General features: G+C 38.1%; 1 protein-coding gene across 5 annotated transcripts in view; it reads right to left on the minus strand.

Moving 5' to 3' along the window:
* Positions 1-26,804, minus strand: part of PRRX1 (paired related homeobox 1) — an 80,764-nt gene that overhangs the window by 18,496 nt on the left and 35,464 nt on the right. For 3 of the 5 annotated variants that reach the window (XM_078356295.1, XM_035279454.3, XM_008985042.5), the window contains one exon: positions 834-1,024. In XM_078356295.1, coding sequence (XP_078212421.1) covers positions 834-1,024 — 191 coding nt within the window. The remainder of the gene's footprint in view (positions 1-833; positions 1,025-26,804) is intronic. The other 2 variants (XM_078356296.1, XM_002760377.8) reach the window with 1 other exon arrangement.

Consider the following 26,804-nt stretch of genomic DNA (forward strand, 5'->3'; position numbering starts at 1 on the left):
TAAGGGTGCAGATTAAAATGCTCAGATGGACAATGTATATCACATAAATCTGGAAGGGTCAGAAACAAAGGGGTGCGGGGAGAGGAACCTGTAGCAAGGATTATTCGGCCCTACCTGAAGGCATTGAATTTTATTTTTAAAAATACTCACTGCCCATGACTGGGCACGGTGGCTCACGCCTGTAATCCCAGAACTTTGGGAGGCGGAGGCGGGTGGATCACGAGGTCGAGAGATCGAGACCATCCTGGTCAACATGGTGAAATCCTGTCTCTGCTAAAAATACAAAAAATTAGCTGGGCATGATGGTGTGTGCCTGTAGTCCCAGCTACTCAGGAGGCTGAGGCAGGAGAATTGCCTGAACCCAGGAGGCGGAGGTTGCGGTTAGCCAAGATTGTGCCATTGCACTCCAGCCTGGGTAACAAGAGCGAAACTCCAACACAAAAAAACAAAACCCCAAAAAACCTCACTGCCCAAAGAAACATAGCTGTAAACAGGATTCTATCCGCATGCTGACCATCTGTAACTCTTACAAGTACCAGGTCCCATATGAAGCCTATAACTTGTGTATTATTTATTTATTTATTTTTGAGACAGGGTCTCATTCTGTCACTCAGGCTGGGGTGCAGTGGCATGATCTCAGCTCACTGCAACCTCTGTCCCCCAGGCTCAAGTGATTCTCCCACCTCAGCTGTCCAAGAAGCTGAAACCACAGGCACACACCACCATGCCTGCAGCCACCGTGCTGGGCCATAACATGTGTTTTTAAATAGTCTTCAGAGATGTGCCTCTGAGGAGGTGACTCCTTGGTGCCAGCCTCCCACAGCTTGAGTTACCTGCACTCTGGCCTCAGTGAGGTTCACCCGGCGGGCAAGGTCTTCTCGCACAAAAGCATCAGGATAGTGTGTCCGCTCAAAGACACGCTCCAAAGCCTGCAGCTGGCTGCTGTTGAAGGTTGTCCTATTCCTTCGCTGCTTTCTCTTCTTTTTTTCCTCTGAGTTCAGCTGATCAGCTGGAATACAATACACTGATGAAAAGAAGCCAAATTCACTGTAGGAGTCCCACTTAAGACTTTTTTTTTTTTTTTAACAATATATCTATAGTGAGATATGGTTTCATTTGCTCACATCTTTATCAGAGTCCTATAGCCAAATGCCACTTTGCATGTGCAAATGTGGGCATTAGTGCTCTCAAGTTCGTATGTCAAGAATTCCAGCAATTCTAATGCTTGGCTGTTGCCTTTAAATCTGGGACAAGACCTAAACTGTCAGAGAGACAGTACTTGCATGCTCCTTGATGCCTGTTTGTCAAGGAAGATCTTACCCCTGCCCACGTTCTCTGGACTTCTCTAGAGATAAAGGAAGAAGAGTAGATGGTTTTGTACCTTATTTGTCTTTGGAAATATTATGCTTACTCATGTTATTTAATAATCAAGTAGATCAATTATCTCCTTGTTCCTTTCTCCTAACATACATACATGAACACACATGTAGAGTTATAGAGAAGACACTATGCTCAAACCACATTAGAGGGATTTGTTTTACCATTCACTCCCCTTGAAGCAGCAAGTAATTTCTAACAGCCTTCACTCAAGGCTCCATGCTGTTGCAAAGGCAGGCTTCAGAGGCCTCAGCCTAGATCAGGACTAATGCTACAGTGCCATCAACCCAAGCTAACATTAGCCTGGGGCTGAAGAACAGGAAAGAGTTCAGAAAGATCCCTGAAAACATTTCACTCAAACTTGAGTTCTAGGACCCTGAGATCTTACAGACCTTTGAAGAATCACAACTCCATTTTTACCTGTCAAAATTCTTCCTTGGTTTTCTCTGAGTTTCTGTAAAGGTAGTGTGGTAAGCTAATTGTCCAGGTTGTCCATAGCAGTCAGAGAGAAGTATGCTCCCATCCTGCTGCCCCTACCCAGCCCAGTCAGGAGTGATGGATGTGTGAAACTGTGCAGAATACCAGCTGTGCTGACACCTCCATCAAACTATCACCCCAAGGCCTGAGCTCTGCAGAAAATCTGTGTAGCTCCCAGCGATTTGCAACACTATGCTGTCAAAACTCAAAGTCACATGCTCCATCTAATGAACTGGACTTATATTCTCCATAGCTTTTCCCAAAAGAAATGTATGAGTTGTTGGAGTGAGGATGGGGAGAAAGGAAAGCTTGGCCATTCGCTATTTAGAAAGTAGTCTTGGCTGTCTCTTCTAATATATGAATTCTGATTCTCTCTAATTATAAACACAACATACTCAACAAAACTATTAGTACAAGTCACAATGACAACTACCTCAGCTATAATATTGTTCTTATTACAAATTGAGGGAATGGTCTAGATTTGTGTACAGAGTCAAAATGTAGCTTAAATCCAGAAGCTCCTAGCTCAGATGCCTGACAACTGAGCCTCTAAGTCTTTTTGCTAAGAGACCCCTTCTTCATCAATGCTTCCTTACAAGGAATACCCTTGAAGCTTAGAATAGAAACTGCACATTTCCGCTTGATAATTAAAGCACCCAGGTATAGTAAATGCTTGTTGAATTTGTTTTCAGAGAAAACATGAAACTTCTCTTGTCCTTAAAAGACTGTTTCTTTAGAAAAACATGTCATATGATCACAACCAGATTCCTCCAGCCAAGAAGCTACCACACTATTCTCTCTGCTTCATGGTTTTGCGCAGGCCTTCTCTTTGGCTTTTTACATTTGTGGTGCCTCATCTTGGGGCCCCGCCTTGGTAGCACATCTGTAACACTCAGTAAGAATGTAAAATCAGCTGCATCTTGAAAATGGAGCAAATTTAATAATAATTTTTGGGATCTACCAAGGCCTAAAATATTCCAACTAACATCACTGATTATACCACTAGCTGTTAGCAAAATTCGTTCACAATAAGGTCAGCACTACAGAATTCAAACACCTTGTATTAAATACCTTTTAGTAGCTACCTTGCACTTGTATTCTCCTTTCTATTTAATATTTGAAAGCATTCCTCCCATTCCTATTCATTTTTCCAAATCGTTTTGTCTTGTACTTCAGGTCTTTCTAGGTCATACAAGCCCTTGTGATAGCACAATAATCTGAATTTCATGCCCCCCAAACAGAAGTCTGTAAAAAAAAAAAAATTCTATACCGTTTTTTACCTGAGACCAATTAGACCCTAAGCCATTATTTTTAATCATATAGCGAAAATCCCCTATTAAGCCAATCCCAGGATTTGTTTTCTTCTCTCAAGAAAACTCTTTCTTATGTGCAAGCACAAATTGTAAATCTTTTCTGTTGTTTTATAAGCCTATTTTTTTCTTGTACTGCCAACTGTGATCAAGACCAAGAATATTTTTTGTTTTGTTCTTAGTATTCCAACCTGCTACATAATCTCTGTAGTTCCTTGAAATATTCCACTGTCCAATCAAATTCCACTGACTGTCCACCATAAACCACCAACTCCCTTGACGTGGGAGTAAGGGAAATGGAGAATTATAGTTTATGACAGGGAATAAATAGCTATGATGACCTGAAACAATTCCAGCAGAAGTTTCCCAGTGAATGTTCTTGTTGTTTTTAACAAATGAAAACACTAGTCCAGATGATGTTGAAGGTGAGAAAAGACACAAATAACAGGGGTCAGAGTCTGGCTCTGGCAAATGTCCTTCAGAGTGCAAGTATAATAGAAAGAGACGATGAGTGGGCTATGGAGACAGCTTGTGTGGCAGTCCTGGGGATTGTCTGTCTTTGCTCACTAATCACAAAGTGTGAGCTCCCCGTTTTTCCACAAGAATGCAGAACAGGACCCAGCACAGTATCTTCAGCAGTACGAAAGGAAACATAAACACTGTGGAGGTTTACAAATGCAGGGCATCTGAAGGACCTGTGATAAACATATTTATCAGATTCTTGGCTCAGGTTGAATACAGGGGGGAGAAAGCAGTGTATTTTTACCAGTTTAAAGAGGATCATTTTTTTCTTGCAAAAACAACTACAGTGAAGGTCGATTTTGAAACATGCTGTCTGAAGATAGATCTAATTCAATATTAGGATGTATCTCATTCTTTGGCATTCTAAAATGGGAAGGATTCAGCAAGCTGCAGAATAACCAGAGGAAATATGAATACATTTTTATCAAAGTCACAATGTTTCAAATCCAAGGTATTTATGTATTTTATAATTTTTTTGATGATTGAAGAAACTGAAAATATGCAAATGTTGTCACTCTTAGTAAAAACAAGCAAAACAGCCTAATAAATAGGTGTAGTCTTGCTTGGGATCTTGAGTCATAAAATATTGGCATCTAATAAAACCCATGAAATTGTCTAATTCAACCATCTTATTTTCCAGGTGAGTTAAATTAGATCTAGAAAAATGTGACTTGCCCAAAATCACAGTGCAGACTTGGGACCTGTAGCCAGAGCTAGAAACCAGAATTCCCAATTCCATTCCACTCTTAAGAACAAATGATAACATACATGCTGTGCAAGAGAGAAACAATAAGCATCTGACACAAAATTGGAAACCATTACCCAGGGAAAATATTTACAGGAAACACAGAGTTTTCCATACTAGCTGTTATAAAGAGGGTCTGAGAAGGAGGGTCAATGAGTATCACATGTTGTCCTTTCTACCACAATAGCCATTTAAAAAATGCAACCATTCTCATCTAGACAGCTAGTTTGATCAAGATGTTCCTGCATTTTTCTTTACAATGGTATCCGTAAGTCCTTGATTCATCAATTAAGTAAGTGCAGGGTTATTTTAGCTTAGCAGTATGCCCCATCTTCAATCTTCTCCCACAATTATGGGAGATGATTTTCACTTTAGGACAAAGTTTAAAATCTCTCTGTTCCTAAAACACATCTAAAATTTTACCTTCTCTATAAAACTTTTCTGATAGCACCAATTCATATTGATTTCCCAGTCTCTAAATTTATAAATATATGCATATTATCAAATGCTTTTTAAAAGTTATGGTTCAATTCTTTCTATGTAAATATTTTGTCACCTTAATGCATTCAGGTATTTTCATTAAAAAGAGATAGGATTCCTTGACATGTTACATTACAGTAAAAGTTGAAAGAGTTACAGTAGTGTCGTGGTATAGAAACAGTCCCAGAATATTAGAACCTTAGTGACTTATTTGAGGTTTTAAAGGACCAAGTAATTTCTGAATTCCAATTATTCTTTTTAACAGTACATAGCAAGTAATATTGTGAGCATCGTCTTTTGTCTCTGGGTAGTTTTACCTGCAGAGGAAAAATTCTTTTACAGTGTTTCTTTATCAGATAAGATAGTCACCAGATTTAGAGAGGGAAAATGCTATGTGGTCTGATTCCTTTGCAAATGTAGTAATTATTCTTTCATTTTTATCCTTTACTAGAAAACCAGCTCCAGGATACACGAATTATTTAAACCACCAGGAACACACACAAGAAAGAGGTATTTAAAAAGATGGGTGTTTCTAATGGATCACAATGTTAGAATACATATGAAGAACTTCCCGAGAAAAGAAGGCCTAAGGTAGGATACCCTCTGTGCATTCAAATATGAGTTAAAGAGAACAGTAGCCCTGACCTTGCCTCTAGTGTGAAGTTCACTCTGGACTCCTCATGTGGCTGCTGAAGTTGCACTAGAAGTAGAATGGAGAAGGACTGAAGTGCCATCCTAAAGCATGGGGACCTGACAGCATGTGGTGATCCCTATTCACTAAGGCCTTGCACTCACCATGCAAGCTTCAGTTAACTCCAGTGCCCCTCACCCTCTTCTGTTCTGCATCCTGTGGGAGAAACCTTAGCCATCCCAAATCATTGGTCAGCCAAATATAATTTAAAGGTATGGTAAAAACATGCTTTAGGAATAAAATCTGAAGAAAAATGTGTTTCCTATGCCTGGGTCACATCAGTTTGGGAAAAAATCTGATGCAAGAAGATAAAATGCCAGCTTCAGTAGCAAAAACCAACTACCACATCAAAGCTTGTCATCTGCCTTTTGGTTGAAAGCATGGCAGGAAAGCAGATCTAAAGTGCAGCCCGCTGATCATTTTATGGGCATTGAAGAATGTTTTCAAAGGAACTTATATTACACAACAACTACTTACTTTAATGGGATTTGTGTGGTTCAGGCCCTGTAACCTTTGGAAAATTGAAAGGAAGTGTAATTGCAAAAGCCACTAAAAACCGTTTAGCTTTTATTGCAAAGCCTATGAAAAGCAGTGAAATAGAGCTGTGGCATTCATTTGAATTTCTTTGGCTACATTTAGCATTAACTGAAATTAGGACAGCATCTTTCTAATATGTGCCCTGATAAATGGCACATGGGTCACTTAACTGGGAAGGCTGTTGCAATACAGGTTGAGCTTAGTGCATCACAATGACCAAAGCCAAGTTGAGCAGCACACCCACGCCTTCTCAACAATATAGTCCTCCAGTGGTCCTCCACCACGGAATCCCAGCAAGTATCAAGAATGAACAGATCTCTCTGATACAAATACCCCACCGTGCAGCTATTGTTCACTTTAAGGTGCATTATCCCATCACAGCTACCTGAACTACAGCACACTAAAGCCCCTGAACTTTGTATGGTGATCTTAACTGTCATCTTAGTATAGACTTGGTTTATTTTTAGTCAAATATCAGTTTAAGCCTTAGCAAATAGGATTAAAACACCTTATATGTAATTTGGGAAATGTCATATGTTCTTTGGAGAACAAAATTCTCTAAGAAGTGTGAAATTACATAATTTTGAATGGTTTTGATCAAAAAGATGAGTCAGTGGTTCTGTGTAAAGCAACAGTGGTTCTGTGTAAATAGCTCAAAGTTTAACACTCTCAATATAGCCAACCCTCCTTTCAAATGGAAAACACTAAAGAATATGAGGTATTCTGGTGCTATTTGCACTGTTTTTAGCTTCTTTGTTCTATATTTCCTTTCACCTCTCTAGAACAAATATATTTCCACAGAGCCAAAAAATGTTAACACATTCCACATCACCTTAGGTGCACTGACTCTCTTAAGACATTTTTCTTAAAGGATTATCGATCAGAACCCCTGAGAATATCGAACATAAAGCCAGGTTTCCCATGTAGTTCCACATTGGAACTATACTTACTTCTGAGGCTATGCTGATAATTCACCCCCACACCAATGTGGGCACTTTCTGTGTGATGATGAATCTGTTTTAGACTGTAATTCCAGAGCACAACATTTGTGTTTGTATTCAATTGAAGCTCTTATCAATGCTCAATAAGTGAATAATCAGACATGAATAATACTACTAATAATACTAATATATTCATAAATACATAGTATTACTAATCTAATAATAATTCATGGATACATTAGCATTCTTACTGTAAGAATACTGTTCAATAACAGAATACCTTCTCTGTGGTAAAGACATAAAATTCTGCCTTCGGATATGTAAGCTACCTTCAATTTTTCTATGGACGAATTACTAATTTACTCATTTTTCACTTTATTGCAGGATTCCAAAAAAAAAGGGAGAATAAGAATCTTTTGATCATACCCAACTAGCTATAATTGGGATGAAAGCATAGTTGGAAGTGGAGTGGAATAGAAAGTAAACCAGCTTAAAAATAATAACCCGTGTTCTCCTACACACCCTACCACTAACTGTGTGGCCTTCGATAAGTTGCTTCTCTTCTCTGAGCTTCAGCTTCCAAAATGATAAAAAGGGAATAAGACCACCTGCATCCCAGGGTCATTTGAAAATTTAATAAACACATACAAGGCACATAGGCTGGCACATCGTTGGCATTTGACAAGTGGTGGATCTTACTGCTACCACTGCTGCTATAACGTCTCCTCAAAAATGGGCTGGTTCAAAACCATTGCTGCTGTACGTTTAATCTACTCTTCTGCTCACTCTTTGTTGTTGTTTAGCTATTTGGTAAGATTTCTATCACAGAATAACTGTAGAGAAAGTGAGAAAGCCATTCAAATATGTTTATATGGCTTGGTCAGTTTTGATGGAGAGCATAACTGAACTAGGAAACTGGAAAAATGAATAAAATCTAAAAATTAGCAAGAACTGAGATATGGGGGTAGACTCAAAATTGCATAAGAAAATCATGCATAGTTATTTGTCCCAAAAGCTCCATTTGGGGCATTTTTGTGCTATTATTCAATTCCTTGCTTTCTAAAAAAAAACCAACTTGCCTTCCTAAAGTCAAATTTTGGAAACAAAAAATCTGGAAAGCAAGTAGATTCTACTACTCATATGGGCAAACAATTGGTACCTTTAACAAGTAATCTCACTAGAAATTAGCTTAAGAAAAAAACACAGGAAAGGAAAGAAGGCCAAGGGCTAAAGACAGGTTATGAAAATTCAATTATTTCCCAGTCTATTTGCTTTGGGTTAACTAGTTTCATTGCCATATGACTAAAAACACAAAAGTTCAGTCATATTACTCACTATTTACTCTTTTTTTAAAAAGTCAGATTATTTTGGTAAGTTCCAAAAGGATAAAAAGAAACCAATGCAGGCAAAGTTCTGAGAAAAGAGTGAGTTCTGACTGAGATTTTAAAAGCTTTCCAGACTTGCAATATTCTGGGTGTGTGGTCCCCTTGGAAGTGCCTGGTATTTGACTAGGAATTTGAGTAGGACTATAAACAGAGCTCAGGATGAGGCATTTTCTCTTGTCTTCTTCTGCTGAGATTTTTTCCCTTTGTAGTGAGACTGCTGCCATTTTGTAAAAGAGACAACATCAATCTTGCCATTACCAGTAGAAACTAGTGTTTTCATGAGGGGAAACCATCATGTCATCTTTTTCAATGATTCCTTATCTTTTTGATTATAATTTGTAATGTTCTAAAGAAAAATCTAAGGCCGGGCGTGGTGGCTCATGCCTGTAATCCCAGCACTTTGGGAGGCTGAAGTGGGTGGATCACGAGGTCAAGAGATAGAGACCATTCTGGCCAACATGGTGAAACCTCGTCTCTACTAAAAATACAAAAATTACCCTGGCGTGGTGGCTTGCGCCTCTGGTCCCAGCTACTCGGGAGGCTGAGGGGGAAGAATCACTTGAGCCTAGGAGGTGGAGGCTGCAGTGAGCTGAGATTGTGCCTACTGCACTCCAGCCTGGCGACAGAGCAAGACTCCATCTCAAAAAAAAGAAAGAAAAATCTGGTAAACACAGGTTCTAAAAAACATGATTGGAAGCAGAGAGGAATGAAGGAGATGTATGAACATAGCTAATGAGTCAGCACAGCTCTTAGAAGGAAAGGAGTGATGGAGCAGAGCTTCTCTGCTTGGATAGAAAGATAGCTATGAGGGATTTGAACTGGTGAGAACAAAAGCATGACTTATATTTTCTTATAATTTTTAATCTTGTATTAAAAGGACAAGTTGCTTAGAGCAGAGAAAGCCACAGTAACAGAGGATTTGCTTTTCATCACAATAAGAAATAGAACCAAGGGTAATTCTGTAACTCTATACAGAATAAATGAAGAGGTCTGCAAAGGAACTCAAAGTTCCTCTTGGTATTACTCTGGTCTTGGATACCAAATAAATCTGAAGATGAAAACATGCTAAAATGGTCAACATAAGAAGCTTGATATTTTTACATACTTTTTAGATAAATTAAATTCTCTTTAAAAAACAAAAATTCAAATTTTGTTTAAAGAAGAAGAAAAGTCATAGTGTAAATAGTGGCTTAAAGCTTGACTTTTTTTGAGGAAAATACCATTCTTTAACATCTGAAGCTTTCAATCTCCGTATCTGTAAAATGGGTAGTTGGCTTAGTCAGCTCAGGCTGCCAAAACAAAATTCTATAGACTGGGTAGCTTAGACAACAGAAATATGTTTCAGAGGCTGGAAGTCTCAGGATGTGTTTGGGTTCCTGTTCAGGGCTGCTTCCTGGCCTGCAGTCAACTGCCTTCTTATTATATTCTCATATTGCATAGAGAGCGAGAGAGCAAGCTTCCTGGTCTCTTCTTATAAGGCCACTAACTCCATCACAGGGACCTACCCATGTGACCTCATCTAAACCTAATTACCTTTCAAAGGCCTCAGGTTTGATGGAGAGCATCACTTTGCGGGTTGCAGGTCCAACCTATGAATTTTGGGAGGATATAAACATTCAATCCATGACAATTGCTTTAAGATATAAGTGATACATATATTTTTTAAATGATACAAATTGTGACAACTAGTTGTACACATTTCCTTATATTTTATTGTAAAATATATTATGTAGTATGGAGCAATTGTGGAAATGGCTTTGGATTGGGAATAAGGAGGCTTTGATCCTAATTCAGGGGAGTTTTGGGAAATCCTGTGAAGTTAGCCCTCAAGTGTCCTAATTGGCATGATTATAGATTGGGCTATGGGACTAAGATCTCTTTTAAATTCAGCATAATGGAGTTATAGGATAGTTTTTACATTTCTGATGCCTAGCCCAATAAAAACTTTCAGTAATTGCTCGTTTAGGGTGATGACTGACTTATGTTCTTTTGCTGGTAGTGGTGTTTTTTAATTTTTTTGAGAAAAATTTAGGCTGGATTTTATCTTGCCTAGGGGCTATAATGTAATTACCAGGCCTGGAGAAAGCTTCAATGATTGACACATTCCTCCATGCCTACAGCACTCTGCAGGGACAACACTCCAGATTGAAATCAATGTGAATCTTTAGAAGACATTAGTTTACCGCTAACCACAGTCTAGAGAAAGAAGAAACCTATGATGTTTTTTTAGAACAACTCTCTTAGAGTTATTCTATCTTCTAAATTTACTAAAAAGGAGATAAGAGTAACTACCTACTTCTTTTTTCCGCCATCCTTGACCTCCTAACCATGAGTTCACGTGGCATTAGCCTTGCTGCAGACACTGTCTGTATCAGCCATTTTAGGCTAATCCCCAAATTGATGCCACTAACAATGGTTACACTCAATCTTGACCTTTGCATTCTCTCACTATCACTTTATTCATTCATTTGAACAAATATCTATTGAGCACCTACTACATGCCAAGCAATGAGATACTCTGAGTAGAGAGAGATGCTGTCTGTCATCTGCTCTTCAAGATACTTTATAACTGATTTAGGGAAAGAAGTCACAAGCGCTTAAAACATTAAGTGTTATGCAGGGTTTTCATGCCCTTTCTCAGTGCATGACTTTGCAGCAGTAATTATTCCAATTAGAATTTACATCTTGAAGGCAGATGAACAAAGTGTATAGAACAGAGTCCTAAACCTCTTGAAAAGTAAAGTAACAGTAGAGAAAAAAAAAATATTCCAGTGCACTGATGGCCATCAGAGCCAGGAATGGGCTAGGAAGGAGGACAGAAATACCAAAGTGAGTGTTAGAAAACACTGCATGGGCCTCTCTCTGTCATACCTGAAGCTTAGCATCCTTTTCTCAGCTGACCTATTATTTCCCACCCAATCACTCCACTCTAGTTGTACTGCTAATAGTGATGGAAACATAATTTTCTTGTCCTTTTCATTTATATTTTTCTCTGACCTTGTCTTTCTTTGCCTAATAACACACCATAGACTTTACCCATATCTACTAACTTTTATATTAATGGCTCCTTCTCCTTCCGTAAGTCTCAGCTGACCTGTCAGCTCTTTGCAGGAACCTTCTGTGATCAACAACCAGAAATCGCCTTCTCACTATTCTTCATCCAGCATCTTAACCATCTGCCTTATAACACTTAGGATAATATGTAATTATTTATGTTGATTGTCTCACACTAGAATATAGCTTCATGAGGGTAGGCACCTTATTTGTCTCATTAACTGTGCTATCCTGGCATCTGGCATTAGTCTTCCATATTTTAGGTATCTTTCTTAGAAGTATTAAATTAATATGTTAGACTGTGCTTGGTGAAAATGCCTATTCTGCACACTGGTCAATTCGCATTCAGCCACCAAACCTTATCACTCTTTCAGGGATCCATTTTGGTAATAAGGTCTTGACACACAAACTTTCCAGCTTACTGCATTTTTGTAAGACATGTAAATTCCAGGATCAAGTGCTATGCATGAAACTTGGTTTTTCATGCACTTCTCAGTGCATGACTTTGCAGCAGTAATTACTCCAATTAGAATGTAAACCTTGAAGGCAGCTGAACAAAGTGTGTAGAACAGAGCCCTAAACCTCTTAGTTCTCTTAGTTATGCTCAATAATCATTTGACTTTGATAATGATGACACATATGGAATCACTAACCATCTTGCTTCTAGAAAAGACAAAGGAAGTCCCAAAAGGCATGACCTGATACGTTATTTCTATGTTCCAAAAAACATATTTAGCTTGAGGTTGTATTTTCTTCTAGTTAGTCATTTCCAGTCACCATGTTTTCTGTTCCCTTTCGCTGGCAAAAAAGCTTGGACAAAAGCCTGGCTAATTCATTCTCCAATATACAGAAACATTACTGTCTGTCAACCACACCTAAGCCTTAATTATATGGTGATTTCCTCTCCAGGGATATGTGACTGTTTTAACTAGTAAGGAAGCCGATGCACTAAGGTCATATGAGAAAAAAAAAGTTACGTTTGGGTAAAACACCCAAAAACTCATGTGGAATAATCTTATTCCATTGAATCATGTCCCCTGTTGTTGAACAGCCCTAAAAAAGTCCTTGTTAATAGTCATTCTGTCTTCCTGGAGTGGAAATCTATGAGTAATCTATGTGTCACTGTGACTCATGTCGTGGCCAACACTTCCAAATCCTCATCATCTGAAGTTTGGCAAGAATTTGCACTGCTCAACTCATAACAGGAAGAAAGCAGGATGGAGGAAAGACCTAATAAAAGTTTTATTGATTAAAAATAAAATGATAACCAGGGAAGGAAGATAATCAAGGTTAAGGAAGGACAATGACTCTTTAATCACCACCTGGGTAATTTTCTTCCTTGGCATCTGTTTCCAACGTGACGTCCATGGCAATTACAGATATATTTCCTCTTATAACGTTGGGTTTTTTTTTTTCAGGTTTTCCCTATTTCTAAAAGTTTTCCAATTTTTGAATTACTTTTAAAAAGGACTTTGTAGTAATATGTTCAACCAAGAACAAGGACAAACTGGATAGACTAGAGTTTAATTCCATTGCAAGAGCATTCCCCAACATTTGTTAAAAGTTTCATTTACCAGCTTTCTTATTTCTTTTCTTTAATCTATTTGATTAAAATGGCAAAGGTTGTAATTATGTGGTTAATTTACTCAGAAGTCAGCACCTTTAAAAGAATGTATCCTAGGAATAAACTTGAAGATTTCATGGACTCAGGAGTTTCTTACAGAAAACATATACTGCTTAGGTGAGTAGATGGAAGAAAGGATTTGGGAAAATCAGATTTAATAGACACAGTCTTACCATTAAATCAGTTAAAGAAGATGTGTACATGGTAACTGATTTGGGCAAAGGTGGGGACATCCTAAGCTTCATTTTAATTTTTTGTTTTAATCTAGCCAAGAAGAGAGTTAAAAGGAAATATTTTCCTTTCTTGCTATTTAGCTGTGCTCTGCAGACCCTTGCCCGGTTCCTTCACTTTGTTCTTGATTACATCTATCCTGGGGCTCTTAGTAGTAGAGGTCATACCTTCCTTGATGATGTCATTAAACTTATTCCTTTCCTATAAATCTGTTGTTAGTTTGAGGAGAAAGCTTCTTGGCTATAAGGATTATGACAATTTTCTTTCCTAGAGACATCCAGGGTTTTTTTTTTTCTTTTTCTTTCTTTTTTGTTTTTTAAGGACAGGGTCACACTCTGTCACTCAGGCTAGGGTGCAGTAGCATGATCACAGCTCACTGCAACCTCAAATTACTGGGCTCAAGTGATCCACCTGCCTCAGCCTCCCCAGGAGCTGAGACTACAGATGCACACCACCATGCCCAGCTATTTTTTTTTTTTTTGGTAGGTACGGGGTCTCACTATGTTGGCAAGGCTAGTCTTGAACTCCTGACCTCATGCAATCCTCCTGCCTCAGCCTCCCTAAGTGTTGAGATTACAGGTGAGAGCCACAGCACCCTGCTGAGACTTCCGGTTTTAGTGCCAGTCTCAGGTCTTCCCAAAGCCAAATGGCCCTGAGCTTTTCTGGCCATTAAGTGTAGGCAGTCACCAAGTGATAGCAATATAGGTAACTTCTCGACCTGAGAGAAAGCATTTTTTATATCGAAACTTTAATCATAGCCCCAGACCAAATTTATAAAATAATAACTTTATACTCTTTCCCACATTTTAGCAATTCAATATTAGTAAAAGTTTTTTCATAGAAATAGAATATGAGAAGTCAACTTTATATAATGTGGTATGGGGGAACTTCAGTGGATCAGAAGCTAGACAACCCGAGTTTTCTGTTGACAGAAAGTCATGTGATCTTGAGAACGTAACTTTGCCAATCTAGGTTTCTATTACTGTTCCCGTTGAAAAGGGGTATAGTATTAAATTGTTTTTAATAACTCTTTCTAATTTTAAATTACAAATTCCTCTTCAAGTACTTGACCAATAGATAAATCTGTGCCTTCAAAGAGGTATATAGTAAAGAATAACACACTTAATTACTAATTATCTCCATTTTGGGAATCTGTGAATTTAACAATGAATTAACTAGATACTGTGTAATTCTATGGATCAAATCTTCCTGTGGTCAAATCTGCAATGTCTTTGATTGTTTTTAAATAACGCTAGTAATGATCTTTGCAGATATAACGGTTATTTCAACATTGCATGAATGCTTATTTTCTTTTAGATAATTTTTAAAGATAATGTTCAGATTTAGCAGGTATTCAAATACTTAACAAGAGACCAAAGAAAACTATTTATAAAGTTCTAGAGTTTTTAAATAATCTAACATTTAAGGGTGGAGGCATTTATAATTTCTTATAAAATGTTTGTGTGTGTATATGGGTCTATGTGGGTATATGTGTGACTTAGCTCAGAAAACTTATAGTTGAACTGCTAACAACAGTCTTAAAAACATGACAACTCGAAGCAGATTCAATTGCCCACAGTGAAAAGGAACAACCTCTTGCAATGTGAAAGGTTTACTTGTTTGAGTTCTCTGCATAGCCCACTAAAACTGCTGAGACCTATTGTCATTACCTAGTCCAGTACTAACTGTATCTGGTAGCTGACTTTGACATATTAGTTTCTGGTAGGAGCTCCCAGACAATGGCTCACATAATATCACTGCCTGCTGAACTTAGCTGTAAACAAAAATATATATTTTTTAAATAGATATTTCAGGGCCAGGCAAGGTGGCTCACACCTGTAATTCCAGCACTTTGGGATGCCAGGGTGGGTGAATGACTTGAGCCCAGGAGTTTGAGACCAGCCTGAGCAACATTGCAAAACCCTGTCTCTACAAAAATAAGAAAAATTGGCTGGGTGTGGTAGTGTGCTCCTGTAGTCCCAGCTACCTGAGAGGCTGAGGTGGGAAGATCACCTGAGCCCAGGTGGTTTAGGCTGCACCGAGCCCATGATTGTGCCACTGTACTCCAGCCTGGGCAACAGAGTGAGACTCTGTCTCAAATATCTCAAATATTACATAGATATATAAAATGTCTAAAATTTAAATAAACCAAGGCAGAGGATGAAAGGTTCCAAGTGAAGTAAATTGCTGGATTATGCCGGTTGGCACAGCCATGAGCTATACAAATGAGGTCTTAAATTTCTACGTGATGCAAATATGGAGAAGGAAAGTGGCAACGTGGCAACAAAAAAAGGAATGGGGTGTATTAACGACGAATCACTAAGGATGTTCTTCCAATAAATTGTGAGAGTTTACATGTTGAAACCATTGCACAAGGACCCAAATAATATGTGTGCCTTTGGAATGATTTGCAGTGTATGTTTCAAAGTCAGACCAAAGTCACTAGGTAAGTTTTATGAGTCCCTCTAGAAGAGCAGTTTCTTGTTAGAGCTGGAAAAATAATGGCACAAAGCATCCAGTAACAACAGAATCTAGGCCTGTTAATTCGATCCCAAAATGATGCCTCTTCCAAAAGGAGAGGATCCAGAAAAACAACTTATTCTCCAGACTGAGTGTGAAAGGCCAATAGTTAAGACTTGGAAATGTTTTGGGTATAGTCTGTTACATACAGGGCGCAGATCTGTTGGGAAAAATCTATTTACCATTTTATTTGTTCCAACAAAGACTGTCATGAAGTTGGGTTTCTCCAAGATCATCATTTGCGGCAGCTACAGGAAACAGGAAAGATGGATGGCACCAGCTTTCCAAAGTCTATCTTGCTTCTCAAGGTTCCTTTAAGAACACAGTACAGCTGAGAAGGCAAGTTTGCATTCAGGCCTATACAATGACTCCAGTGACCAATGGCCAATAAATCAATTACATTTTGTGTACCCTACTTAACCTATGAATATGATGAATATTTGGAGTGTGTTTTTTGTGGTTTCAAGCCAAAAGTTAACCACAGCTTAGAGATTGTTGAACTTCAGAAAAATAAGTAGAAATCTATGTCTCCCACTTTATTCTCAATGCAGTTGAAAAGAACAGAATTCCATGAGAGAGAAACTTGTGTTCTTAACTTCTGAGTGTTGAGAGGTTGCATTTATATAGGCCTTTCTTTCAAAATCATAAACCACCTCACGTATGTTATTTCATTTATATTCCAAATGTTTTCATAGTATAACAAAAAGACAATACAATTTTAATTTAAAATGTATTAATTTAATACATTTTAACAAAACTAGGCAAAGTTACATTTATCTAATTTAACATTTGGGGGAATCAATGTTTAGTTACAGTTCAGAATAAAAGTGGTCAGAGGGTAAGTTGATTAGTTTTACCTTGAATTAAAATTTTTATTTTTGCTTTGCTTTCCCCAGTACTCTATGCCACATTAATTATTCTCCTTCCTTAACTCTGAGCTAGTGCTCAGTTCACATAATTTAGCACATCGCTGTATAGTTTTATGTTTTCTTCTTTGTTTTCTATGTATTTTGGTCTCAACTAGGAATTCAGGGGGAAGGGCTGGTATGGAGTGGAAATGACATTAGTTAGAAGACAGAGGCTTGAGATCCACACCTGTCACTTACTGTCTTTCAGCAAACTCATTCATCTTGCCTTAGCCCAGGGCATGCAGCTGATGTCTGGTAGTTTGACTACAGAGCCCAAGTTCTAAAGCAAAATGTGTTAAAGAGTTGTGAGGTTCAAATAAGATGACTAAAAAAAACTATTATATATTATTACTATAAACACTGCAAAGACAAAGACAACGTTTTGTACTTTTCCTATATACTTTCCAGGAACTAATGTGATGTCAAGACAATATGACTTACCAAGTATGTAATAAGTATTTCTGAATAACAATTACTGAGTACTAACTACTTGCTAAGGACCTCTGTTAAGTGCTCTACATGGACCATTTCATATTTCACTACACTAGGAGGTCTTGTAGATGAAGAAACCAAGGCTTAGGGAGCATCAGGCACACAATGGACATCTGGTAGTTTGGCTACAGAGCCCAAGTTCTGAAACACTTGACATTCATAGAACCAATGATCCTGAAAGAATTCAGATGTTATAAAATTTTCTTCCTGTAAACTATTAAGAAGTGGAAGAACTTTTCAGAAGTGGATAGGAATTCATGACAGTGTATTGGGTATAATTTTAACCTAGAAATTAAATTAGATAAACTTCTTGATATGATTGGATTGCAATTCTATGATTTTCATAAGAGATGTTTTCTTCAAAGAAATGCCTCTGAGCATTTGATTTGGCTTTGCAAAGTGAAGTTCCAGCCTGCAAGATATTTCTGTTCTTCTCTTGATCAAATGGTTATAAATCCCTCTCAGAATAGTGGGAGCATAAATCTGATTGTGCACGAAGCCAATGGGAACAAGATAATTGCATAGATCTCCTACCCATCTATTTCACCCAACGTCATAAATCATTGAACTCCTGCAACCTCAGCTTTACGGAATCTCTTAAGTTTTTAAAAATACTCCCCTCCATTGCCGTTTATGGGAGAGCCACATTATATTGTCTTTGCCTTAAGTACCATAAAATAAAATTTTTAATTTGAGCATTTACCCTTTAGAAGGTGCTCATGTGATAGAACAATGGAAAACAAAATTGACCTTCCTGTATGAACACTGGCAAAAGCCTCAATCTTGGGAACTAGTTAGCTTCACTCTTAAGAAATTAACTTAAGTAGTGTTTTTTTTAACTTGTTATAAATTACATTTGTTAACAGAAACGTGGATCTGCTTTGCCCTCACACACACCCACTGTACAGCACTGCCGACTCCATAGGGAGGAGTCTGACAAACTCACTTCTTAAAAGTTCTTCTAAGTAAGTAGAACTGTGGTTATTAGAGGCTTGAAAGGGTGAGGGGAAGGGAGGTTAGGGAGAGGTCGGTTAACAGATACAAAATTACAGCTAGATAAGAGGAGTAATTCTAGTGTTTTATGGAGGGGTCTCCAACACCCGGAGCCATGAACCGGTAACAGTCCATGGTCTGTTAAAAAACGGGCCACACAGCAGGAATTAAGAGACAGGTGAGTGAGCATTACTGCCTGAGCTGCTGCTCCTGCCAAATCAGCGGTAGAGTTAGATTCTTCTAAGAGCAGAATGTGCTATTGTGAACTGCGCATGCGCCGGATCTAGGTTGCAGGTTCCTTATGAGACTCTAAATTAATGCCTGATGATCTGAGTAGCTGGGATTACAGGCATGCGCCACCATGCCCAGCTAATTTTTTTGTATTTTTAGTAGAGACGGGTTTTCACCATGTTGACCAGGATGGTCTCGATCTCTTGACCTCGTGATTCACCTTCCTCGGCCTCCCAAAGTTCTGGGATTACAGGCGTGAGCCACGGCATCCGGCCCATTCCTAAACCTTTCTCGCCCCCTACCCTCACTTTCCTTCATCCATGGAAAAATTGACTTCCATGAAATGGGTCCCTGGTGTCAAAAAGGTTGGGGTCTGCTGTTTTACAGTGCTATATGGTGACTATAAAATAGTTCATGTATATCTTCAAATAGAAAAGAGGATTTTGAGTGTTCTTAACGCACACAAGAAAAGATAAATATTTCAGGTCATGGATATGCTATTAGTAACTACTCTGATTTGATTGTGACACATTGTACACATGTATCGGAATATCATGGTGTACTGCATAAACATGTATAATTATAATGTGCCAATCAAAAAAAATAATAAAATCTAATTTTCTGTGTGACTTTAGGACATTGTTAAAACCTGCAGTTGAAGCATTCTCCTTGTAGCAATAACCCTTGTGAATAAAATTTTTCCTTAAAAATTATTCTACTTCTTAATAGTTTTTAGAAAGAAAATTTATAAACTCTGAATTTGTAATTCTTAAAACAAGCAAAACATTTGGCCTGAGTAGAGATAGAATGATCAGATGCCTACAAGTTAAAATGATTTCATGCCCAAGGATTATATGAGCTTTTAAACCATGGAATTCAAAGCAAGTTGCAATGATGAATCACAATTTAGAGTTCCTAAGTTGTTTTTCTTTGTATTTAATGAATATATATTTACTACTTGTGATGAATGCTGGCTGATGAGTATGAAAGGTCAATGTTTCCCACAAGGAGCTCAAAATTTAGTAAGGAAAAAACAGATATATAAGCAAGTAACTAAAAATATTGAGTTATGTAAAATAATGGAAGCTATATATTGGAAAGTTGTGATGCAAAGGAAGGATCAAATGTACCTTAATAGATGAGATAACAGATGAGTCATAAAGAAGAGGAACTAATTGCACTAGATTTTGATGGAAAAATATACATTTTGACTAGTGGAAAAATACTGTTTGTAATGGACAGAGCAGGCTGATAAAGGCAGTATTACTCATTCCTAATAGTGAATTTTTACATTTATTCCTCACAATAGCCCTATGAAGAACCACGTCATTGTCCTAATTTTAGAGGTTCAGAAAAGAAGACTTCTCAAGAATGCAGTGCTGACAAGTGATAGATCAGGATTTCTCTGCTGCCTCAGCCAAGCATTGGGAGCTTTAAAAAGAGAAGATGACGCTGTAGTGGGAAAGTAGAGCCAGATGATAGAGGACCTTTCCCCACATGCTAGGGCTCTTCAACTGCATCCTCCAGCACAGGGGAGTCGGTAATGGGTTTTCAGCAGGGAAGTGGGTGACGGGGCAGTTTTGTCTTCAGGTATCATCCCGGTAACTTGGAGCTTGGTTTTGGCTGGGTGTGAAACAAACATTAATGCTTTACAGATTCAGAAGGACAGTACCAATTATATGGCCTGTCTGCTACTTTTAGTGGATAGGATGCTCAAGGCCTCTCTGATTGCTAAACTTTCACCATAATATCTCTGTCCATCATCTTCCACTTTCTCCCCTGTCTAAGTCTGTTTTTAACTCTCCTGGTCATCTTTCTTTCAGTCTATGATATATACGTGTATCCAAGCTACTAGATAGGTAAAGCAGGAATTTAGAACAGGAGGACATGTAATTTTTTAATGTATGGAAGAACTCTGAAGGACTTTCCAATTAGTCTGTTTATATATCCTAAAGTTTCCCCCACCCTACAAATAATTTCCAAATGCATAAAATTGGATATGGTGTTTCACTTGCTTAAAAAATTGGCCATAGGATGTTAAGTTTGTAACTCCTCAATACATTTAAATGATTATATATATATATATATATATGAAAACCCTTGGAATCCATCCACATGGCTGGGCTCAGTGGCTCACACCTGTAATTCCATCACTTTGAGAGGCTGAGGCTGGCAGATGATGAGATGTCAATAGTTCAAGACCGGCCTCACCCTGTTTCTACTAAAAATACAAAAATTAGCCAGGTGTGGTGGTGGGCGCCTGTAATCCCAGCTACTCAGAAGGCTGAGGCAGGAGAAGCACTTGAACCCAGGAGGCGGAGGTTGCAATGAGTCTAGATCTCGCTGCTGCACTCCAGCCTGGGTGACAGTGAGACTCCCTCTAAAAAAAAAAAATCCATTCACTTATACTTTTGAGGCACACTGGTATTAGTGCATTTTTGTGTTGCTTTGTTTCATTGTGAAAGGTATTAATCTCAATTTATATCCAAGCAAGCGAATCTTCTTTTGAGCCCAGAGGAACCTGATTCTCTCCTTTTTGCCATCCTCTGCCCCTTATAGTGTAATTTTCCCTTCAGTCTTGTGGTGTGCAAACCCTTGGGGAAGCCCTTCCCCAATCCCATTGCCCATAATAGTTTTCTGTGACTGGACTAGAGAGCCATATTCCTGCCATTTATCTAGAGGAGCTGTGTGCAAACCAGAGCTCCTGAATGGGACAGAGAAAAAAATGAAACCCATTTAAAAACTCAAATAATTTTCATTGCAAGGAAGCAAACATTTGCCCCTCTGAAAGGATTTTGTAAAAGAATAAAATAAAAAAGTAAAATAAATAAAATGTTCACTAGAGAAACAGAAAAGTCTTTTCCACAAGAAAAGTCCTTTATGTGCTGAAATTGGCAGCCGGACGGCCTGAGCATTTATCTCCTGCACAGAAAGTGCTCTGTCAGGAAAGCTGTGACTAACAATAAGCTGAAAAACACACCACAGACTTCCACTGTATTTTATTTGGCAGAGAGGAATTATTCCTCAGCACAAAGTATTTGCAACTGGCATCAGTTAAACAAGAAATTACAACCTTTAAAAGATCTATTTATCATTAGCTGCAAAAGTGCAGACTTCACCGTCAATTACTCTGACAAAGGATTACAGACCATCAACACCGCACCCAGGATAACAGTCTTGGCAGCCAAAAGGCCTTGCTGAGGGGAGGATTAGACAGCTAATAGCCAGGGACCCCTTCTCCAGAGACCCTCTAGACACTTCCTCAGCCACCCTCTTCCCCATTCAGGACGGACTCTCCCATCTCTAGCCCTCTTCTCCCTTCACCTCCATCCAGTGGAGAATGCTGGACTGAAAAGGTTTTGGCAGAAAGATGTGACACTTGTGCCACCATCATTTCTTAAGAATCATTGGCCAAATCAAATCAGCAACAACTTTACTCCAATTCTGCACTGAATGTGTTCTGTGGATGAAAATGGGAATTACTAGATATCTGAAAGCTGAAGAAATAATATGGTGTTATTCCTCTCAGCTGCTTTGCAAGGCTAAATGGTCAGGAAAAAAAGTCTGTTTTAATAAGCAAAAGGCCTCTACTGTGATTCTAAAACAATCTTCTAAACCCTGAATAGTGCCTATGTATTCTTGGAAGAAGACTTTTTGCATTGAGCTGAGGCATTACCCCATCTTTAAATGATTCCATTCTTTAAGAACAGAAAAATAAAGAGACGCTTTGTTCTTCAGTTTTTAATTTTTTAAAAAAGTGTTTTTCTCAAGTGGTTATATGATGGTAAGAAATCTCTTTCAAGAAACATATATAAGCATATAGCCTTATTTAGCTTTAACTTTCCAAAAAAGTACGCGGTAATAATCAGTGTTTCTGTCACCTTGTTGTCAGTTAAGTTAGTTTAAAATGGTTCTGCGCGGTGGCTCACGCCTGTAATCCCAGCATTTTGGGAGGCCAAGGCGGGTGGATCATGAGGTCAAGAGATCGAGACCATCCTGGTCAACATGGTGAAACCCGTCTCTACTAAATCTACAAAAAAATTAGCTGGGCATGGTGGCGCATGCCTGTAATCCCAGCTACTCAGGAGGCTGAGGCAGGAGAATTGTCTGAACCCAGGAGGCAGAGGTTGCAGTGAGCCGAGATGGCACCATTGCACTCCAGCCTGGGTAGCAAGAGCGAAACTCCATCTCAAAAAAAAAAAAAAATGGTTTTGGAGTTTCTCTCAGAAGCACAAAGCTTACAGATGATTATTATTCTCTTCAATATTTTTGTTTTCATTGGCTATATTTGTCTCCATTTACAAACACGAATAATTCTTGAGAAAAAATGTAAAATAACACAATACGTGTAAACCACTTACATGTGGTTTGGCTCCTAGTGGTCAACAGATGATGAGGATGATCTTGGAGATGATATTGATAAAGATCATGATTATGGAAGGTAGAAGATGCAGTATTAAAAGTTATGTCATACAAAGGCCTTTTGGTAATACAAAAACACAGTGATTTATATATAGATCTAGATATATATAGATTTAGAGATAGATATATTTAGATACTTACATATATATTACTCAGTGCAAAAAGGCTTCTTCCAAGAATACCTAGGCAATATTCAGGGTTTAGAAGGTTGTTTTAGAATCATAGTAGAGGCCCTTTGCTTATTAAAATAGACTATTTTTTTACCTGACCATTAGCCTTGCAAAGCAGCTGAGAGGAGTAATGTATGTATCTAGATATATATACATATATACATATATGTATCTAGAGATATATACATATATGTATCTAGAGATATATGAATATATATCATATTCATAGATGTATATCCAGATACATATACATATATAAATATATGTGTATATGTGTATCTAGAGATATATAAATATATATTTATATTATAGATATATAAAATATATAGGTTTTTAAGGATTCCACCTACAAATATGATATATTCTTAACGATATAAGAAAATGTTCAGTGAAGATTGGAAGAAAATGCCTTTGAATAATGCAAAGATTGGAAGAAAAACCCCTGAATGATGCAATAATGAACACTTTTCCCCTTATCTTCCTTTCTATATATTTCTCTAGTTCTCTATGATAAGCTTGCCTTACATTATTAGAATAGAAAAAGTCGATACAGGCAAGTAAATCAATCAAAACAAAAATGTTCCATTTGGAAGATGATTATGAATTCATAAAACTTTTACACATGCAATATTATAACCCTTCAAGGGAGATCATTGTTCCCATTTTACAAAAGTAACTGATGTTCAAAGAGATGAAGCTGTTTTCCCAATGGAAACGAGTTCCCCAGCATAGCCAATGCTAAGACATGGTTTATCTCACTCCTCGGCCTCTGTGCTTCCATTTCTCCTGGCTGTCTCCTGCCTGGAGAGCATGTGCACGCATGTTCACATTCCATAATATCTTTTCCAGTTAATGTATATTTAAGAAGTGGGTCTATTCATGTATGAGGCCCCTAATCTCTCCAGATTAGAGAATGTTCCTTCACGTTTGGTCTGCTATGTTCATGAAAACTATCACAGGGCTATCGCTTGTAGATGACCTCCTCCAAAAATCACAGGAGTTTGGATAGTTTTATTTAGCTCTATTAAGTTCAAAAAAATGTGCCAGGCAGATTCTCAGTCCAAAAATAATCTCCTTTTATTGGTTTTCTAAATTAACTCATGGTGGAATGAGCCGAGCTAAATTAAAGCTTTCATACAGTGAGGCCCAGGGATTTTTACTGAGTGGTAAACGTTTTCTTTCTCTGTGAGAACTTTACTGTTTCCTTCCTCTAAGAGAGGCTGTGCTTAGAGGCAAAGAAAGTAGCTCAAAGCAGATCTGCGAGAATTCATTTTATTTGACAAAGACTCTTAGTGTAAGCCCCCAGTGTGGAACTTTAAAAATTTTATAGGTTTTCCTACCTTTTAAAGTAATTTGCACATAAATAAAGGGATATTAATCTCTAGTACAAATGGCAAAATGTATTCTTTGCCTTTTTTTAGCTGGAAAATTGGATTTGTAAGAATCATCTAGTAAGGTATTTTTACTTAGAAACGACTTCAAATAGTTTGACAATTCTTAACCACATCTCTTCTGGACCGCTGGCTACACTTTATGTTATCTTTTCATAACTACTGGAATACTATGGCACATTCCTCTCTGAGAACTGCACACTAGAGAACAGGCAGTGTAAGACGTAAAATATAATGTTAAGATTCAGGGTTGCCTCTTTTTATCTAATGCAGACATGTCACTGCTGGGCATGGTTAACGACGTATTTATCACTGTTCTTGCAGTGTGGGATAACACCCACAGGCTACAAATAGCCATAGACAAGCATGTCTGGCTTGTACTGCTGCCATATGGCCTGGGTACTTTTCATGTGTCACTCTCTCCTTTGCTCCTGCCTACCTTGCACCTTGAATGAGTGACCAGTGCAGGTGTGAGGCACATGTTGATCCCTTCTGCCTCTCTTTCTGTACTGGTCTTTGGACATGCATACTGCTACAGACAGAAAAAACTAAAGTGCCAAACTAAGCCTTTATGTTGAAATCTAGAGAAAAGCATGTTTTTATTTTATTTCTCCACAGTGGACATCTGGGTGATCCTAGAAAAGTCATCCTAAATTGCTCCATGCATGTGCTATGCAGTCAATAAAGGTTCCAGTAAAGGTCTCAGAGAGTAGACAGGGAGAAAAAAGCATACTCAGGAAAATAAGAAAAAAGAGAAAATAAGAATGGGGATCATGACATTTAAAGGAAAAGCACATTCATACTTATCACACGAAGAAATGTGTGTGAGAGAGAGGGCAGGAACTCAGGGACTCTACAGATTTCTTACTGGAGAAGTGAGTTGGAACTAATAGGAAATATAATTAATTGGAATTGTTACGTTTAATTAAGTCGAACTCAAGACTGGCCACATGAAGAATTTTGGTCTTGACTCAGAAGAAGAAAATACTCTCTTTTATCCAACTGTGACTGAGGATCCCACACATCCCCAGCAGAGAAGAATAGCCTTTCTACCCCAGAATATTTACTCCTTCCACAAAGCTTATGTGAACAGACAAGTGACACTAACATCAGATATGTTCTAAAAATGTTTTGGTAAAAAGAGAAAAACACCCAACTGATTGAACCTTTAGGTATGTAGCATTTATATAGTATCTCGTTGAGAGTGGCTACAACCATAATGCAGCTATGGGAAAGCCATTGGTGGAACATACTAAGTATTACGTAGGGGCTCAGTTTCCAGTCACAGCTGTGCAACTAGCTGGCTGCTCTTATGCAATCGCTTCAGTTTCCTCATTTTGCCAGTAAGAGATTTGGAAGGGCACTCTCTGTAGCTCCTTCTGTCTCTAATAGTTCATGGGGTATGGCTATTGCATTTAATTATAACAACATCAGATATCTTGCAAATCAGGCCTCCAAGGACAATTAGCAAATCATCCCCACCATCACCAGCGAGCAGACTCTTCCAGTGCAAGTCTTTGCAAATACAAGTAAGGTTCCAACTTACTACAGGAAGAGGCTGACGGACATATTTGAAGAATTGATGCCTTTAGCCTCCTCTTAAGTCCTAAGTCTACTGTTATTCTAACAACAACAAAATCCTTAGATGTTATCATACTTTTAATTTTTATCTGTAAGAACACTTCAAGCACAGCTGCTACTCATTAAATCCAGTGGCTGAGAGCATTTGATTACTACAGGAAAAGGAAAATCAGTAAAGTTCCATTTACAATCTGCTTTCATTGTAAAATAGAAGTCCTGAATCAACAAAAAGATCTGCTTGGTACTAAAAGCATAAATGTGCTTTCTTAAAACAGCAGTAAATACTGTGGGCACATTTCCCAGATTTAAAGTACTATCCCAATTCTGCCTTATTTTCCCCGTAAATGCCCTTATACTTTTCAACCCATGTGACTAGCTTTTGAATAAGCAAATGCAATTATATAGGGAATATGCCTCTCCTAGATGGAAATATAAATTATGCAGGCACACACACATACACAGTCACAGAATTTTCATATAAATTTCATAAGAATAATTTCCACTTTACAAAGAAAACAGCTGTTCTGTGAGATAGCCACTCCCTATCTGTGAAAATCTTCAAGCAAGGCCGGATCCTGTCTGCCAGGAATACTGGAGAAGAAATTTCAGCTCCCAGAATAGGCTTGGTTTGATCATTTATAAGCTCCCTTTCAACTCTGAATTCAAAGTTTCTGCAGGTTACCATTTTTTTCTAAATTCATTTTAAAAATTGATCAAACCTT

The sequence above is a fragment of the Callithrix jacchus genome, chromosome 18 (assembly GCF_049354715.1).
Source record: "Callithrix jacchus isolate 240 chromosome 18, calJac240_pri, whole genome shotgun sequence".
In the NCBI taxonomy this organism is placed as follows: domain Eukaryota; kingdom Metazoa; phylum Chordata; class Mammalia; order Primates; family Cebidae; genus Callithrix; species Callithrix jacchus.